At 48.0% G+C, this 19136-nt stretch overlaps 1 protein-coding gene across 4 annotated transcripts in view; it reads right to left on the reverse strand.

Annotated features, from left to right (window-relative positions):
- Positions 1-19136, reverse strand: part of DYNC2I1 (dynein 2 intermediate chain 1) — a 57214-nt gene that overhangs the window by 10911 nt on the left and 27167 nt on the right. For all 4 annotated transcript variants that reach the window (XM_045792199.2, XM_045792200.2, XM_045792198.2 and 1 more), the window contains 11 exons: positions 18551-18767; positions 17333-17435; positions 15129-15258; positions 13253-13364; positions 12409-12497; positions 11028-11157; positions 8522-8694; positions 7483-7645; positions 3496-3609; positions 3340-3401; positions 2805-2856 (listed from right to left, as the gene is read on the reverse strand). In XM_045792199.2, the coding sequence (XP_045648155.2) occupies positions 2805-2856; positions 3340-3401; positions 3496-3609; positions 7483-7645; positions 8522-8694; positions 11028-11157; positions 12409-12497; positions 13253-13364; positions 15129-15258; positions 17333-17435; positions 18551-18767 (1345 nt within the window). The remainder of the gene's footprint in view (positions 1-2804; positions 2857-3339; positions 3402-3495; positions 3610-7482; positions 7646-8521; positions 8695-11027; positions 11158-12408; positions 12498-13252; positions 13365-15128; positions 15259-17332; positions 17436-18550; positions 18768-19136) is intronic.

The following is a 19136-nucleotide window of genomic DNA, read 5'->3' on the forward strand; positions in this document are numbered from 1 at the left end:
GGTGGTCTGATGCTCGTCAGAAATACCCAGGACCTCTGTCCTCACCTATGCGGAGGCACACCCAGCGGCCACTGCTCTGCCGTGGAACGCGCCTGCTCCTCAGCGCTGGCACCCTCCCCCTTCCCTGGGCCAACAGAGCTATTCTTTCCCTGGATGCCCAAAGCACTTAGGGCCACAGCTCTGACCCCTCAGCCATTCACTGGCTTTGCCTCCTTTGTCTGTTCCCAATATCCTCCTCCTTTTTTTGTAATTACTGCAAAGGACGGAACTAAAAATTTATGTATACTGAAACCCAAATTCTGGGCAAGGTACTGTCTAGAACCTTGGGAGTATATAGACCATAACCATATAGATAAATGAAACTTGCAGCAGGAAGGGTGACTGTAATTACAGTGATGGGCTCTGTCACGGTTACAACTCTGACGTGAGAATGTTCAATGTCGTCACACGAAACTGCCCTCCATTTTCCCCAGCACTGTCCTCCTGCAGGAACTCCAGTGCTGAAAGTCTCAGCCCCAATGTTATTACCTCCCCTGGGAAGTCCTCCCTGCCCTGGGTCCTCCGCCCTCTGTAAGCACTTCTTGTGACGTAGTGGTCACATCACCAACGGCTGTCGCTGGTGTGGCAACCTCCCCATAAGACAACACTCCCTGAGGCAGAGCCAGCATCCTGTCACCTTGCTCCCCTGGCACCCAAGACAGGACCCAGCTTGTTCACCAACGGATGAAGGAAAGATGGAGAGTGATTAGCTGTAAGTGCGATCGGAGGTAGCGCTCACGTACTACGCAGACCTCAAACACTCCCATGGGCATTTAATGGCCAGAGCTCTTCCAGCACTGATCTGATTACCGGTATGAATGGCATCTCCTCTTTTCCCAAAAGGAAAGCCGAAACATGGTCAGAGTTTGGGTAAGTGGTCCTACAGGTAACAGGAGTTTTTATATAACAACATTTAGCGATGAAATACACACTGCCCTACAATAACTCTTGTGTGACTATCCCGTATCACTACAAAGTATTTGTGTGCAAAACCATTTTGTCTCCACAGGCACATTATGAACTAACAGTGGGCAGAGACTTGCTAACTCCTCACCACCACCTAAACTTCCTTTAAAATGCCCTGCTCCTGGCACAAGTGAGCAACAGAGGCACCCTCACGATGCACTTGGAGGCTGCAACACCCTTGGGTCCGAGGCCTCAGCCTGGGTGAGGGCAGGGTCAGCCTGAGCCCAACTCTTGAGTCCGGCCCCACCATCAAGCCACACGGGGGAGGGGGTGAGCTCCTCCCAGACGCTGCCCTGCTCTAATGTCCCAAGAGTCTAGGAGTCCCCCAAAGGCTCAGTACAGACCCCGTACGATGGCTTTGTAATAAGCAGAGAGGATGCTATAAGAAAACCGTGAGAAAATGGTTACTCTGCCTCAAAAATGTTTACAAGTGAAAACAGTAAAATGGTTCAGGCTTGTTTTCATTAAAGTTAGAGTCCACAGTACTTCCAAGCACTGTCTCTGACATTCAGCACAGAGCACGCTGCATTTGCTCTATGGACACAAAGTGCCCCATCTCTAACTCTCTAATTTCCAGACGGGGGGAACGAGACCAGTGTCAGCCGGGCACGCCCCTCACACAGACAGGGTGAAGGTGGCTGGTCAGTACAAAGTAAGCAGTTGAACTAATGAGGTGAGGACAGTCAGAGAGCGCCAGACCCACGGAACAGACTCAACAGTCCATCACGCCCAAGTCTTGCGAGAGCAGAGCACTGGACGCCACGGCATCAAAAGCAGCAAAGTGCTGGAGCTGACTCACACTTCTGAGACAGAGTGGGGACCAGACTCCAGTCCCCCATCCAAGAACCCTCACACGCCACGGTCACCCAGTCTTCTAGCCCTGCTTACAGGGGCTACTCACTGCCAGAAACTAAGCCAGGCACCAGAAGCCACAAGCTCCCATCAAGCCCCCAAGACCCAGTTTTTGACCAGTTCAGACAACGTGCTAACCCTCCAGCACCTAAAAGGGAAGTTTGGCTGTGAGAATCAGACCAAACCAGTCTGAGCCAAGATGGACCCCAGCGCTGACCCTTCACCAACTTTCCCCCTCATTATAATAGTAAAAATCACACCTAGCGGTGGGGATTTCACGTGCTAATTAGACATGCGGCGTATGAAGAAGCATGACCGGTAAGTGTGCGAGCAACAAAAAAATCCCTGCCCTACATGTTTAGACGTCACCCTTTTCCCACCAAAGTTTCTTTAAAGCTCTCGCCAACCCCTCCTGGGGAGCCAGCCTGAGGACTCCTTTTGTGCATCCCCCTAATGCTGGACCGGGAGCCCCAGCAGAGCCTTGCCAGGAACCCCTTTGGGCCTCTTGGCAATTTCTATGGCTCAGCGAGTCGCGGGCAGTTCAGTAAACTCACTCCCCCGACGTGTGAGGCCGTTGCGGCCCTATGCCAGCACCAGTCTCAGAGAGCCCCCCGAGTAGGACCGAGGGAAGACAGCCCACAACGAACATGTGTTCAAGCACTAAGACTCCTGAGTGTATGGGAGGAGCACCGAGAAGAGAATGACACACAGACAGAAATAGAACCTATTAGCCCTTCCTGAAATTAAAACATCATCAGCAGGAAGGAATATCATTGAATGACTCTGAGGCGTCCACTCAGAGTTGATTATGGTTATACAACACAGAACGTTAATGTTCATTTTTCAGGTAGCTACTTACTTATTTTTCAAAGTGGTTGTCGGTATCTTTAATTTCTATTCACTCTAGAAAACACTGACTAAAATTAACTTTTTTCTTTAATAGTTACCTAAATCAGTTACTGAGCCTGCAATATCTGCCTTTGGTAATTCAACGACCACCTAAAAACAGAACATTGAAATGAGTATTAGTGCCTGTCAGGGATCTACGAGGACACAATCTAAGCAAAGTGCATTTCTAATTAAGGTAGCATTCTACATTCGGTACTAAAAACATCATTGCTCCAGAAAAAACACTGATCATTAACTTCAGAACTAGTATTTTAAATGTTATGAATCCCTTTCCTTGACCTCTTTTCACATCTCTTCACTCAGACTGGCCAGTGGCCACAGTGTCAGTGCGTCCTCCGAGAGCCCCCCAGACTGCATCCCCAGCCCCCTCCCCTCACTCCCCCAGGAAGTCCTGCAGGAGCCTCCCAGTCAGGCCAGTCTCGCCCTTGGTGCTCCCGTCTTAGCCAAGTATATCATCGTCCGACCACCAGGCACTCATCAGCGCCTGGACGACCACAGAACTGGCAGGTCAGAGAGCCCATGCGTTCAGTCGGCACCGCCCTGTGTGTGAGCACGTGGACACATCCTACTCACCCACACGTTGAGAACCCCACTTTCATCCAGGGAAGCAATGTGGAATGACAAACCTGACATTTCTAGTGGAAACAGAAACAAGAAATGGCTTGTGAACAAGGAGACCATATTGTGTCACTTGGCTGAAGGATTTTACAGAAGTGAAAGATCACATACCTTCTTGAGTAGAAAAGGGGGAAAGCACAAAACTCTGTTTTTTGTAGACAGACGTGGAGATGGGTTCTACTGCTTGAACAGGACTGAGGTGGTTTACTGAAGTCAGGATACCGTCTAGGGTTTAAAACACACAGGAGACCACATGTAAATAAGTCACAGAAGTGATGTGGGGATACATCCTCCCCAAATAGCACAAAACCAATATGGACCCCTAATAAAATGATGCATGATCATGGCTTTTGGCATTACCATGAAACAGAGACCACAGACCTCAAAACACCTTGTAAGTAGAGAAATAAGTCCTGATTCCAACAATACTACAGGCACAGAGGCCAGGAGTGAGGCTAAGACTCTCCACGGCAAGATGGAGTCGAAGGCGGAACAGAAACCAGGGAAAAGCGCCCTCAGGGAGCAAATCCAGCTTCGCAGGCTGGGCCTCACCAACTACAGGGATGGACAGGCCGGAAAGTGAAGCCGGACAGAAGGGGCAGGGCACAGCAGCGCACAGAGCAGAGACACTCGCCTGCCCCACCCAGTAAAGAAACAACGTTTTACAAGCTCACAGAATAAAGCTCCTTTGACCTAGAATAGCCATCTACAAAAGGTCCAAGAGTAAGAAAATCAAGACAAACTCCATACAAAACTGTTGTGAGAACAAAGTATTTGAGATGAAAATTCTCCTGCCCCAAACAAGCACTTAGCAGAAGCCCAGAACTCACCACTCCAGATTGCATCACATCTCTTCAAAAGCACTTGGAAATGTACTTCAAGCAAGCAAGTAAACAAGCAACAACACCTGAAATCAGAACCCCAGGACAGACATGGAGAGAAAACAGCAAGAAACAAAATGAGAACTGGAGCTGAACCCTGGGAAAAACTGGTAAGAGCAGACAAGACTCCAGTTCACGGAGTTGAGGAGGGGCCCTGGGGGCAGCACTCAGGGGGGCCCATGTACTCAGAATGGGGGGCCACACTGGGAGGGCCTGCAGGGGGAGGGCACTGGGGGGAACACTGGGGGGGCCTACAGGAGCAGGACACTGGTGGGGGGGTGAGCAGGGGCTGGATCAGAAACTCCACGGCTCGCTCACGCTGGGAGATTAGTGAGATTTGATTGGTCCCAGGGACAACATTTAGATGGCAAAGAAAATAAAGTAGGTGTTTGAATGGAGTCACTTATCTGTATGTACAGTTTAAAAACTTATAGTTCTAGTGTTTTGAACATGGTGGTGAAGTCAAACGTTAATTAGTATATCAGGAGCAATTAGAAAATGCACATTTTTTTTTTTAAAGATTTTATTTATTTATTCAACAGAGATAGAGACAGCCAGCGAGAGAGGGAACACAAGCAGGGGGAGCGGGAGAGGAAGAAGCAGGCTCATAGCAGAAGAGCCTGATGTGGGGCTCGATCCCATAATGCCGGGATCACGCCCTGAGCCGAAGGCAGACACTTAACCACTGTGCCACCCAGGCGCCCCGAAAATGCACATTTTTTAAAAGCTATCTTTTTGGAGGCGCCTGGGTGGCTCAGTCAGTAAAGTGTCTGCCTTCAGTTCAGGTCATGATCCCAGCCCCGCATCGGGCTCCCTGCTCAGTGGGGAGTCTGCTTCTCTCTCTCCCTCTGTGATCTCTCTCTCTCTCTCTCTCTCTCTCTCTCTCTCTCTCAAATAAGATCTCTTAAAAAACACACACAAAAAGCTATCTTTTGTAATAGCATCAGACTCATACATTCTCAACAGCAGCAACATTGCCCCCAAGGAGGCAAAGATTGTTTGTCAGGGGACAAAAAACCTTTTTTTATGCATTGTGAAACTTAATCAAGGGAAACCTCAGTACGGTGGAGTTGGGAGGCTAGATGGGGAGCGCAGCACTCAGTGCTGCTCACGAGCACTGTCAATTAGAGACCCCAACATCAGAACCCTCCACCGGACAGAATCACCAGGGAAAGATGTTCACTGCAACCCCTGCAGCTCAGCCAGTGAGAAACCCCGGAACCCCTGCTTTCCTTCAAAACAATCCTCCCAACTCCCTCCTTCTCCCAAAAATAATGCCCCTGTCCTGTGTTTCTTGCACTTGTCTGTAGATCTGCCATAGCGTGCTTATCTGGATTGCAACCCTCTGCCATTCCCAAATAAACCCATCTTTTGATGGTAAAATAACTAGCAGTTGTGAGGCTAATAGTATAAAACACAGGTATGCATATAGTACACAAACAGATATGTAACCTATGTGTGGTATCAAGCTCTCATGGAGGGAGACTGGGAACAGAAAGTCCAAAGGAGAAGATGAGCCACAGCCTGGGGGAAAATACTGGCAAAACACACACCTGATAAAGGACTGTCATCCAAAATATTCACAAAAAAACAAACAAAAACCTCTTAATAACTCAACCAGAAGGCAATAAATCACTTGTAGAAATGTGCAAAAGACCTGAACAGACAGCTCCCCAAGAAGACACACAGTGGCAAAAGAAAGCCTACGGGAGCACCCAGGTGGTGCAGTCCGCTGAGCGTCCGACTCTTGATTTTGGCTCAGGTCATGATCCTGGGCCATGGGGTCAAGCCCCACATTGGGCTCCGTGCTCAGCACAGAGTGTACTCGAGATTCTCTCTCCCTCTCCCTGTGCCCCTCTCCCCCCACCTCATGCACGTGCTCTCTCTCAAATAAATAAATCTTTTTTTTTAAAACGCCCATGGAAAGATTCTGCACGTCATATGTCATCAGGAAATGCACATGAAAACCACAATGAGACACCACCACACACCTATCAGAACAGCTGAACAGCTGACAGTACCACGTGCTGGTGAGGTGCAGAGCACCAGGAGCTCAGACGTGGCTGGGCCTGCAACACGGTCCGTGTGCCGACACAGGCCCTTTGATGCAGGCTCTCCGCACGTCTCCAACACCTGGAGTGACCACATGCTAACCACCTTGCGTACAGGGAAACACAGTGCACACAGCGGAGGAACGAGCTGCCGGTGCAGCAGCAGCACAGGGACCCGTAAATGAAAATGCTAAGTGAGAGAAGGCAGGCTCAAGGGTTTACATTCTATAGGATTCCATTTATTTGACATCGGGAAAAAGTAAAACTGTGGGTAGAGAAAACTGAGGGGTGGCTGGTGGGAAAGGAGAGATAGGAAACCAAGTGCACGTGGGGCACAGGGGCTCCTGGACAGGAATGGCGAGAAAGACAGAGTGAAGACAATGGGGTCTGAGGGCAGCCCTGCCATGAAGTCAGTGTGACCAGGGACATGCCTGTCCTCTCCCTGAGCAGCAGGGAAGCAGGCCAAGATAGGCTTTAGACGCCAACGTCTGCAAAGCACTGAGGAAGCCCCAGAACACGAGCACCCACCAAGGGCTGGGAGTTGTGGCTGTGGCTGCTGCGGTTGTTGGTTGTTTGGTTGTGGTGGGTGGTTGTGGTGGTTGTTGTGGTTGTGGTGGCAGCTGTGGTTGTGTGGGTGCGGTTGTTGGTTGAGGCTGCGGTCTGAGGTTGTTTGGTTGTGGTTGTGGCTGTGGCTGTGGCTGTGGCTATGGTTGGTTGTGGCTGCCGTGACTGTGGATACAACGGCCTGGCAGGAAGAGTTCACATTAAAGATCCTGGCAGGTGCAGATATTCAGGGTCCTTTCATCCTCCAAGAGGTGAATCATTTTCTATTTCAGGCATCAGAGGGATTAACTAAGCCATGGAATACACACGTACCAATATGCCTTAAGCTAATTTAAAACTAAAAATTATTTCACTGAGGTAACTTTTCACTGGAATCCAGAAATTTAATAAGAAAGAGCACTCTCATCATTGTTGGCCATGAGTTGAGCACTGCCTGGGTAGATTTTTGTTTTTACTATTCATCAAATGCTTCTTTTGCTCATAGGTCAGACCCCATCCTCTGGGGTAATCTGAATGAATAAATGCAAAGATACTGCAGATGTTCCTCAATTCTCTCATGACTTTTCTAGAAGACACCGGATGGGCAGGTGGGTGTCACTGACCAGTAGAAAACGTTGCTGTCCTGAACGTCCAGAAGCAATTGCCCAGCTTCACATAATGATGAATTCTGGAGTCTTCTCGTAGGTCCCACACGACAACCGAGCCGTGCACCGTCCCAGCAAACAGTAAAAAGGCTTTAAAAGGGCTAAAGCAGCAACACGTGACCTGGAATGACACACACAGAAAGCTAAAGACTGAAAATGTGAGGCCATGGGAATGGAAGCACCAAACACCCCCGTGTCCCACACTGTCCCTGGGAACCCCCCACCAGAACTAAGCAGGTGCAAGTCAGCCTCGGCTCCAAGTGGAAAGCAGGGAGGACAAGCCACCCTGCAGGACTGGCATTCACAAACACGGGTGCCTCACACACAGCTGGGCACACGGAGCATGCACCATGACCCCTCCATTCAACCCAAGTCACTGGGCCCAGAATGGCAACGTCATGCTTTGTCATTTTATTTACATCCTGTATCACAAAACCTATAAAAGTTATTCTTCTCAACAGCTTCAATGAAAATCAATGACTTTGAGATCAAGGAGCATATGAATAGGAAAATACAAATATGTATTTTCCCAATCCAAAAGGAAGCAAACCTAAAAGGACAGCTCTCCCACTATACCTGTTAACAAGGGGCTGGGAGAAGCATAAGAGAAGACTCCGAAAACCTTTAGCTCGCTAAGAAACCCCTAAAATATCCGTGACTCAAATCATGCAAGCCCAAAAGGACACTTCTGGGGTTCCAGAGCCATGCCAAGGGTGACCAACATCTTTATGAAGTCTGTAGCTACACTGATACCTACTAATCCCCAATGGACCTACAAGGCTGTGATAAGCCCAGATTTCTTCAGTCTGAGTTGATCTTTGAACTAAGAATTTCTAGAGTCAAAGTAGACACAGGCATGTGTCCCATCACACCTGCACACAGCTGAGGGTGGCTGGGAAGAGAATGAAATGACCTTGTAAGTCCCCACAGGCCTGCACTGCCATTTACCTGACATCAGGCCCCTCTCAATAAACCTACGACTCTCTGGGGGTCATACCTCCGACTCACATATCAGGACCTTCTGAGGCCCCGAAGGCTGCCAGATATCCCACACGCACAGCACGTATCTGCCGTCCAGTGCGGGGGCGAACGCGGCTCCGGGCAGCCCATGCACAGACACCACCGTCTGTCTCTGCACCTGAGAGGCACATAAGCACAACACTTTTCGATCTGTGGGTAAAAATGAGAAAAGTATTTCTGCATGTTAGTGTTTGCCAGAATCCATGTTAAATGAACACACTTGCAAATATTCAAATAAAGGTGCCTGAGTGGCTCAGTTGGCTGAGCGTCTGCCTTCGGCTCAGGTCATAATCTCAGGGTCCTGGGATCGAGCCCCACATCAAGCTCCCTCCTGAGCAGGGAGTTTGCTTCTCCCTCTGCCTGCTGCTCCCCCTGCTCGTTCTCTCTCTCTCTCAAATAAATATTTTTTAAAATTTCAAATAAATTTCCCCTTAATGAAGAAATAAAGTCCTTTCATAGCTGCCTGGGCCTGAGGTCTAGGTTTCAACAAATGGCCACTGCTTATCCTGAAAAAGGCCCAAGCGGGCCTCATGGTTTTCCTGATGTTTGGGGTAGGCCACACCTTGCCTGCCAGCTACTCCGAGAGAACCAAGTTGCCTGGATGCGATCTGGAATCAGGCCATGCAGGGGGTCCCTTTCGTGCCTTGTTGAGCCCCTCGAAGCCTGTGGTTTTCGCACAGGGAGGCCTTCTCCCTCGGGAGCCAGGAGCACCAGCCCTGTCACTTCCTCTCCTCGGAACTCGCCCCTGACACGTTGCACATTCACTTTTCCAGTCAGGAGGGCAGGACTTCTGTCCACTCGACCCAAAGAAACAGCAGGCCAGTGTTGGCCACATCATTGTGTGGTACGTGTTTGAACAGTGAGGATGGCACTGCACAGATCTGCGAAAGGCACAGACTGGGGTGTAATGTGACCAAGTCCCAGGTGCACAGGTGAGACCAACTCCTCACTCTGTCAGATAACCTGTCATCTAATCTCATTTTCCTTCTGTTACCTCAAAATTCATGTCACTGAAGGGGCACCTGGGTGGCTCACTCAGCTGAGCGTCCGACTCTTGGTTTCGGCTCAGGTTGTGATCTCAGAGCCTTGAGATGGCTCCACACTGGGCGTGAAGTCTGCTTAAGATTCTCTCTCTCTCCCTCTGCCCTCCCCACCACCCCGCTTTCTCTCAAAAATTGAATTCATGTTACTGAAACACAAAACAAACCAACAAGAGAAACCTGCACACTGTTCGCGGGGGAACTCTGCCCACCACACGCAGGGGCCCCATTCTGTAAGAACATACGTGCACCATGTGTCTCTCACAAAGGATTCCAAGTGCGTGTATATAACCCAAGCTCCCTCTGGTTTTGTAAGCTGCTGTTACTCATCAGCTCCCGGAGAAAAGTACAGCTTTAACTCCCATTTCTTGAGGTGAGGTGGGGTGTGGGAGTGTGAACATGCATGTTTTGAACACTATAGATAAAATGATTTACTATTTTTCTAATAGAGTAACTATTACCTTTTAAAAATGAAAAACTCTCACAGAACGTGAGTTTTTTTAAACTAATAATGCCATTTTTGTTCATGGTAAATGCAAAGGAACATATGTGAACCTAAATCTCTAGACACCAGGCAGGGCAGAAGAAACATCTAGAGCAAGTGGCACCAAGCCCTGGCTGCGCACAGGCTGGGGTGCCGGGCGAGCCAGACGCCGGGCCCCCAGGTAGATCGCAGCAGCTGGAGAAGCTGGTCTTCCCCGTACCACAGTGCGCCTGAGTCCAATCACAACGCTATCGAACTGCCACGCTCTCAGTACACGATTTTATTTACTGTCAGAGCCCTGAATACAGTTTTATTCTTTCTACAAGTGCATACAGTACAATAAACAAATTATTTAAGAAACTAACAAAAATATTCTTCCTCTCCTTCCAAACACAGACCAGGACAGGCTGCAACTGCTACCTCACCAGCCGGAACAAGGCAGAGGTGACCCGCTCGAGAAACATCAATGTGACCCTGTGAATGCACTTTGCTTAAAGCAATTTAAACGGTCACACATGTATGCAGCTGCTCAGCCTGGGGTGCTCTGGGACCAGGTCTGAGGACGAAGACCCGTGGGAAGCACAGAGCGGCTGTGCACACTGCGTTCACGGAACACCCCCTCACACGGCTCCCCGGGGCCGGCATTCCAAGGAACCAAGAGAAACCAAGTAACAGACCGGAAGACATGGGATCTAAAACACACACACAAAACCTCAGCTTCCACTCATTTAAGTTACGGCTCACCCCCTCCATCACCTCGGGCAAGTGTTCACGGGACTCTAACGCAGTTTCCTGTTTAGAAGAAAACCGACCTTGCACTTCAGAGCTCTGCGGATGCTGACTCTGTTCTGTATTCAGTAAACCCGGTGACGTTAACACAGGACACAACAGTAAAGACAGTTCTTCCAACGTAAGTGCTTGCTATAAGATTTCAACACACATCAAGGATAGCCCCTTACTCTGAAGGAATGGCAGGCTGGTATTCAGCTGAGAGGAGCTGTCACTGATATGCAGGGTGCTGTCCTGTGCCCTGGGGCTCCAGCTGGGTTCGGCTCCCACACGGTCCTCTTCAAGCAAGACCGCAATCACCTGTCAAAGACAGTGAGCAGTCCTGCATGAGCACTTCAGATATACGTGCTTTTGTAAGAACAGAACAAAACACGCAAATCATTACCTACGCATCTATCACATTTCTGAAAATAACTACTTAACTCCAAGACAACATAAAAATGAAAAGAACAAAATTATATTGCTATTTCTGCACAATAGAAACTAACAGGTAAAGTTCCAGTAACATAAACTCCACAGGAGAGACATTATGTAAACGCTTTGCTAAAAATAACAGGAGGAGGAAAACAGCGGACTACCCCAGTTTTCTTGACCAAAGAAGGGGTATAAAAATATGTCAGGCATACACACACCACCACTGTCTTTCTCATGGGGCCACGGCGAGGACAGAATGAGCTGTATGTCACTGGAATAGCTCTAACAGGGTCATGTTTAGGGTGATGATGGGTAAGGGGAACACACGGCAGAACCAGGGGAAACATCCACCGCAGAAATGGGACCAGCATGGGAGGTTAGGCTGCAGCAGATGAAAGACAGCTGGGAGGTCAAGGTCAGCCCAGACCCAACCAGGCCCGCTCTGGCCTCATTCATTCCCACTCCAGCCCAACCTCCCTTCTCCTCACCCTATACCAAGGGCTCTCTCCTCATAGCTCCCCATGAACTGACCCTAAATGAGAAGCCGATTAAATTTAAAATTACAAAAAGTATGCATACTCTCTCCATAACACAGCATGGAGGGAAGGAACCACCATGTGTCCAGAATAGAAACAGGAGGACTTCAAACCCACACGTCAGGGTCCATGTTTACCACACTTGCCACTCCCATAAAGACACAGGAGACAACGGAGGACACGTGAGCGACTTCACTTGAAGGTTTAAGGAGTACTGCTAATGCTGATCCTTTTGAGAGACTCACACTGAAACGTGGAGGGGCTGAGTGTCTGTTCAGAACTAGCTGGGGGTGGGGGTGGGGTAAGTGGGGGACTTCGATGAGACCATCAGCCATGAGTTGATAACCAGCAGTGTACATGGGGTTCAACAGACCGTTCCCATCATCTTTGTATGTATCTTGTACATTTCCACAATTGGTTAAAAGTCATGAATTTACTAATTTCGAATACCCCAGTGTATGCCCGCCTTGACAACTTAACATGCCTGTTTTTCAGTCTATATTTATGTTAAAATGGAAGCAGTTGGTATTAAAGTACAGAATCCAAATACACAGCCAGCCCTGGGGTGACACACATCACACGGGGGCCCATGAGCGCGTACCTGGCAGGCTGCCCGGAGGAAGCTGGACAGCCTGGGCGTGTCGACCTTTGGTGCAGCGGCCACATCACAGAGATCTCCACTCCCACTCCCTAAAGAGAGCAGGCCACACTGAACCAACCAAGTCGACCCTAAACGTCACGTTTTACACACCTTAGGGTTCAAAGAGTTGTTACAAACTTTTCCCTGGAAGGAAAAGTCAGAGAATTTTACACTGTATTGTCTAGATCTACCACAATTTTTTCAAAAACAGCTGCATCTTGTTTTACAGAAAGTCTGTACACAGGGTCCAAGTTATATGCATTAAGGGAAATAGTTAAAGGCATCTGTTTAAGCACTTTGTGTTAGAGTTAGGTATCTTCTTTTCCTGGGGGAGGCTTACCTGAGGAAAGGGAGCAATGCGGCCCCCGCCACACAGGCCAAGTCCTGTGAATAACCGTCAACTAGGAAGGCGACCGGCATCAAGCACGGCACCATGTGTTCTCTGGGCCTTCCAGCTACGCTGACGCAACGTGTCTAGAAACTGAACCTCACATATGAAATTCCCTATTAATGAGAACAGGCCCATCTGAAGTACTTGTTTGGAACGTGGGCTCTCCGTCTGTTTAGGAATAAAAGTGCTCCAACCTGGGTCAAGGCCCACACGGGGCTCTAGCTCAGTGCTCGCGTTAGTGGTTCCCAAGAGCTAGTGTCTCTTGCGAAGAGTACTGGCGCCTCCCTGGTCACACGCTAACAACCACACCCCAACAAACGGGACAAGAAGAAAGAGCAGGAACAGTAATGAACACAACACCAGAAATAACGCCAAGACACTGCATTCAGCGTTCAAGAGCAAAGACCAGCTCACCCCCTGACACGGCCGTGCCCTCTCCGGGGTGCTGGGTCCACACACCCCTGGTCTCTATCTCTTCAGTCTGGATGTCTCTGTCAACATTATCTTCATTGTACTGAACATACGCCTTAAAAAAAAAGAGATGTTGGAATCAGCACTGGGTCTCAACTTCAGAGCAATTTCTCGTCAATGGAAAGAGAAAAACAATTAAAAGTATTAAAGTTAATAATGAGTCTTCTTGCTTTTGTCAAAGGCAACGTGGTAGAAATAACAATCATGCCAAGACCACTTGTGTCTTAAAGGTTCAGGCCTAATTTTTTAAGGTGTTTTCAAAAAGTCACATTAAACTGTTAGGTAAAAATTGGACAGGAGAAGTGGAAGGAGCACCCCAGACAGAGTCCCAAGTCCCAGAAGGGGGTGACAGAGTCAGGAGCTGGAGGGGAGGACAGTGATTTAAAGAAGCTACACATTAAAAGCCTGGAGCTCCACATCCTGACCTTGAGGCCTCCAAGACCTTGGGGCTGAGGGATCAAGAGCCGCAGGTGCGGAACATGCGCCCTCCTCCACCTCTGCCCCGGGGCGACCCCTAGACTCTACAGGATGCATTTGTATCGCGGGTATAGTCCAACCCTAGGAGAAAGGCCCCCAGGAGGTTCCAGTACAACCTCGCAGGGGTGAAAACTCCCCATCCCAACCTGTGGGACGAGTTTCCCAGAGGACTGGAAGCACCTCCATTAGACACAAGAGACCCAATAACATCCGATCCCAAAACCACCTAGCCCCCTCTCCACCTTCAGAGTGTGCTTTCGCATTAACAAACTGCTTTGTGCTTGCCGCGTTCCTTCTGGGGGTCTTCATTCAGACACGAATCCCCACGGAAATCTTCTCATAGGGAACCCGAGAACTCCGTTCACACAACACAGACACTCCCTCATCCCTGACAAAACAATTTAGCTCTGGTTTGAAAATACTGCCACCTAGCCCACCAACTTCCTATTGTCTTAGAACATACTCTGGCTTTGCAAAACCAAATACAACTTTCTTTGTTTTGAAAAGGTACATGCTTCAGTAAAGATAAATGTGTTACTAAGAGCTTTGAGATGAGCAGGTGATCTACTCAAGGACGGAGGGAGCCAGCTGTGAAGCCAAGACTCACCTGTCAGCTTTCTGAGGTTTGCCCTGTGACCTTCTTCCTATGGAAAGAGTCTTATAGATGGAGTGTCCCTGAGCACCTGTTGACCAATGATGGCCTCGGGGACAGAAGAAAAATGTACGAGATGATTCCCAACTTCAGAACCTTTACAGCCTTGTCGGGAAGTCGGACAGTCACATAATTCACGCCTAGAACACTACAGGGAAGTACAAAGTCTGTGGTGTGGATGTAGCAAGTTTGGAACAAGAAAGAGCATCCAGTGCAAGCCCTGAGGGAGGGTTCACCTAAAGAACGGACGTGAACACTGAGGACTTGACAGGTAGAGGAGAGGAGAAAAGCAAGCTAACAGACAGATCCAGGTGGGGATGGCGGGTCGTGCACTCTGGGACCTGGGGGAGGAAAGGGGGCTGGAATGCCACAGATAGGACAACGGGCAAGGGATCCAAACATAACATTTGCTTGACTTGCGATAAAACATCTGCAAGTTTGGGAGCGTGCTGCACCCCACGTGCGCCATCCGCTCACGCTCAGAAGCCTGTAGGGCATCTGTGGGCATCTGCACCATCTCTCCAGGCTCATGAGCACCACATGACGCAGGGGCTCCCTTTTCCTCAAGTCTGCATTCTTCCCACACCACTCCCACGCTCTAATACCCTGGAACAGATACAGTACAGCACAAGGATACCATATTGTACTTTGCTTGCATTTGGTCACTTAGTTAATACATCTTATACTAACCTGCTTGGTATTTTTTTTCCCAAAGTTTCTGATATACATGTCATACTCATTTACTGGCGGTAGATCCAAGAGAGAGAAAGTGAATGAAAAATCTAAGTCAATGAGCCGAAGCAGCTTTGTACTGCGCGTCCTTTAAAATAAATTGAAAACAAGAGAAAAGTTAAATTAATAATATACAGAGGAAAGTACAGTGAGAGCATAAGGAACCTTATGATCAGATCACGTAAGTGTCAAGGACTGAATTTCTGTGTGGGTGTTGAGTCTGAAGTATTTAAGAGTTAACAATAAGACAGTCATGCACGCACCAGCAACGCGAATACAGAATGAACCAAGTTTTGATTATTCTAATTCCATACACCTGAAGTGAACACAAAATAAAGTCATAATATGTGCATGCCTAGAATTTTCATGGAAAGCAATTACTTCACTTCATGAATTGATGTCATGATCAGAAGGATTACATTCTGTGACGTCACCCGGGCTGTGGCCAGGTACACACTGTCTTTTAGGCCACTCTTCCGAGATGACCCGACAGGAAGTGGCCAAGCAGCACATGACACAGCCCATCACCCTGCCCGACGAGGCCACCAAGACACTACTGGCCCATGGTCTCCCCTGGCTTCACCCAGTGTTCTCCTGCACTCACCTGAGCGGGTCTCTCTCCTTCCAGGCGCCCTCGTTCACTGTTCATCGCCCCACTGGCATGTGAGCCCTGTCTGGCCGCAGTGCTTTCCTTCATTTACTACGGTCTCCACATGGCTGGTGCTCAGCCTGTACGTGGGGAATGGTCCTCCAGCACCTGGGCACCTCGCAAATGAGATCTGCTCCCTCCCTCCCTCCTTATGTGCCCATTCTCGGGCTTTTCCAGTAACTGCCACCTTTCCATAATCTTAACCATAACTCTCTGGCCACTGTCACATCTTCCCCAGTTAGTACCTCCAGTCCTCCATATTCAGTATAATTTCTGACCTGAAATAATTCATGTAATACACGTACACTTATGTATCATAATACGGTAACATCCCAGGGCCTGCTACCCAACCCCAGAACCAGAAACCGTAGGATGACCTGTGCCCACGTAGGACCCCCACTGCCCGTGACAATCAGTATACGGAACTTGGTAACTATCATCATCTTGCTTTGTAAAATATATTAATTTCGTCTTACATTTATATATGCCTAAACATTACACTGTATGTGGTTCTGATTATCTCTGAGTTTATAAAAATTATATTAAACCATATGTAGTTTTCAAGACTTGAATGAGGTTAAAGCAAAAACAAAACCTAGCCATAGTGGTAAAAACTGATTTTACTACCTTATATTTTGGGTCTCTAAAATATAAGGACAACAAAAATGATATGAAAACTTATTCTGATTATTCATGATTTATTTGTTCATTAGGCAAAGTTTCCTGAGTACCTACTAAGGCCATGTACTGAGCTACATGGAATGATGGCTTTTAAACACGGTTTTTAAAAAAAACATTTAATTTTTACATTTACTCTTAAATCATACTTGAGTTTAATATGACAGACCCTTTATTTGAGACTATATCCTTTGGCTTTCATAAATTTCTAATTTTATAAATTTCTAAATTATAAGCTTGGACTGTGACATCTGGGAGCCCTGGGTTCAAAACAGCTCCACCATTCACCAGATGTTGACCTTGAGCCTCACTCTCCTCATCTCTAAAATGGGGCTGCAGGGACCGAATGAAGTAGTTAACACACAGGGAGCACGGTGCCTGACACAGAGGGAAACTCGCACTGCGTGTTGCCAGCTGTTAGTACTCTGGACCCTGACAAATCCCTCAGCTTCCTCATCTGAGAAACAGACACAGGGACACGAGCTCGCCAGTGTGCGAGCACTAGGGGGCACTAGCTGCACCTCGAGTCAGAGCCCCACACTGAGATGCACCGAGTTCAGGGAGATAGTGGCTGTGATCCTGCCTCGGCCAAAATGGGGCGCAACTCCCAGGGTGACTCCAGAACCTACAGACGCTGGACGCCAAGCAGTAGCAGACAGCAGTGCACACGCTCAAAGCTATCAACACGGTAGCTGAACACGCGGAAACGGAGCACAGATTTTAAAATGTACCTAAAGTCAGTAGTGAAAATAAAAAGAAAAGCTCTATTTTTTTAAAGTACGTTGAAGTATATTACAATTCTATAATACCCTTCACAAATTCCCAACACACCTACTTTTGCTTAAGGGCCTGAGTCTGACTCTTCTGACGGCGTGAGGCTGTTGCAAAATCAATGAAAATTCCACAAACAGGGGTTTTGGAAGGGGAACTGTTTCCATCTGTACAAAAAAAGAAAGCTATTTTGTGAAACTGAAATATTTCTTTCAAGCAGAACAGCTCCTCAGGCTTCCAAGACACTGGTTTTGCTATAAACTTAGAGAACGTTCCACGTATCAGCCCTCCTAGCTCAGTTCTGCTCCTCTGCAGCCGGCCCCAAATACGAGCGCCCTAGGGGCGCCCGGATGGCTGTCGGAGCAGGTGACTCCTGACCTCCGCATCATGAGTCTGAGCCCCACGTGAAGCGTAGAAATTACTTGAATAAACAAAACTTAAATATATATATATGAGGATAATAATCATTCTGCCTAACCTTCATTTGGATTATTACATCAGATTAATTACTAATCATAACCCGTTGTGTTGATTACTAATTATTTTACTAGATAATTTAAAGTAGCATATCATCCAGTAATATTGTTAATACTGTCCTATTTGACCTTTTGTGCTACGTGTAATGCTAACTTTTTATCAGAATGTCATAGCTTTCCCTTTAAATGACTTTAAAATGTTTTACTTCTACTCGTAATACAAGTGACTTTATCATAGCACAATGCCAAGAATTTTTGGGCAGAACACATTTCTAATTGCATGCAGGAAATCCCTGGGAAAAAAGGGCCCACTTAGGAGTGCTCTTGAGACACGATCGGTGGGCCACATTCCTGAAAGTGTCTCCCCGAACCGGTCTTGGCTCTGCAGCCACCGCCCACATGGACTTTCATCTGCTCTGAGCCTCCTGCCAACCCGGTCACTTTCCTCTGTGATACTCAGAGAAGGTGGCATCAGAAAACAGAGCATGCGCTGCAGATGGGCTGACTGACACCACGGGAAAAGTGAACAGGGCCGCATCCAGGACTGGTGGTTCCTGCGTGAGCGCCCCCAGAACGACCGGTGCTCACCACCACCCCCAGGCTACAGGCGCTGACCAGGGAGGCCATGCGCAGCTTCTCTCCCTCAGACAGTCCTTCACACACACTCGGTACCTTCCGAGTGCCTCACATGGCCCCCTTGCGGGAGCACGCAACACCCATGCATCTGCCACCTAATCAGAATGATTCTGCCCTCAAGGATCCCGCAGGCGTGGGTGCCCGTTGTCCTGAGAGACGGATGCGTGTACCTGTCTTCGAGTCCCTCTCACCCTCCAGCAGACCTTGCTTCTGGGACAGTTTGCAGGACAACTTGCCAACCCTTTCGTTTTCTGCATTAATGGCTTTCTGAATTTCTTGTATCTCCTTTTTTCTGGCTGGAGGAAGCTCTTCGATTTTCTCTTTTGGTTCCAGCTCATTAGAGCTGTCATCCTCTCCATCACAGACCTCAAAGTCATCTTCATAGTCCTACAAACAATAATCACAGTTTTGGACCCTTTAAGACAAACTGACTTTAAAGAACACACATAGGAACAAAACATACAATTTAGAATTTAAAAGACAAAATGCTCATTATGGCTAAGAGATTTTTACAGTTAACGGATGTCAGTGCCACTGAGTTATAAACTATATAAACTGCTGCCTTTTTCTCTAAAAATGAACCACACTGTATAGATTGACATACATTGATAGCTGTTTAGTAACAATAATGTGCTAACATTTTTGTGCTGAGACTGTGACAGTGAGTGTGTGTACATGAACATATGTACTCTGTACACACACAGATACACACACGTTTGGATGCAGTGCACTTAATAGGTTAAACTGTAAAATCAT

Source organism: Ursus americanus, chromosome 3 (genome assembly GCF_024610735.1).
Source record: "Ursus americanus isolate L20-20 chromosome 3, mUrsAme1.1.p, whole genome shotgun sequence".
NCBI classification, from domain to species: domain Eukaryota; kingdom Metazoa; phylum Chordata; class Mammalia; order Carnivora; family Ursidae; genus Ursus; species Ursus americanus.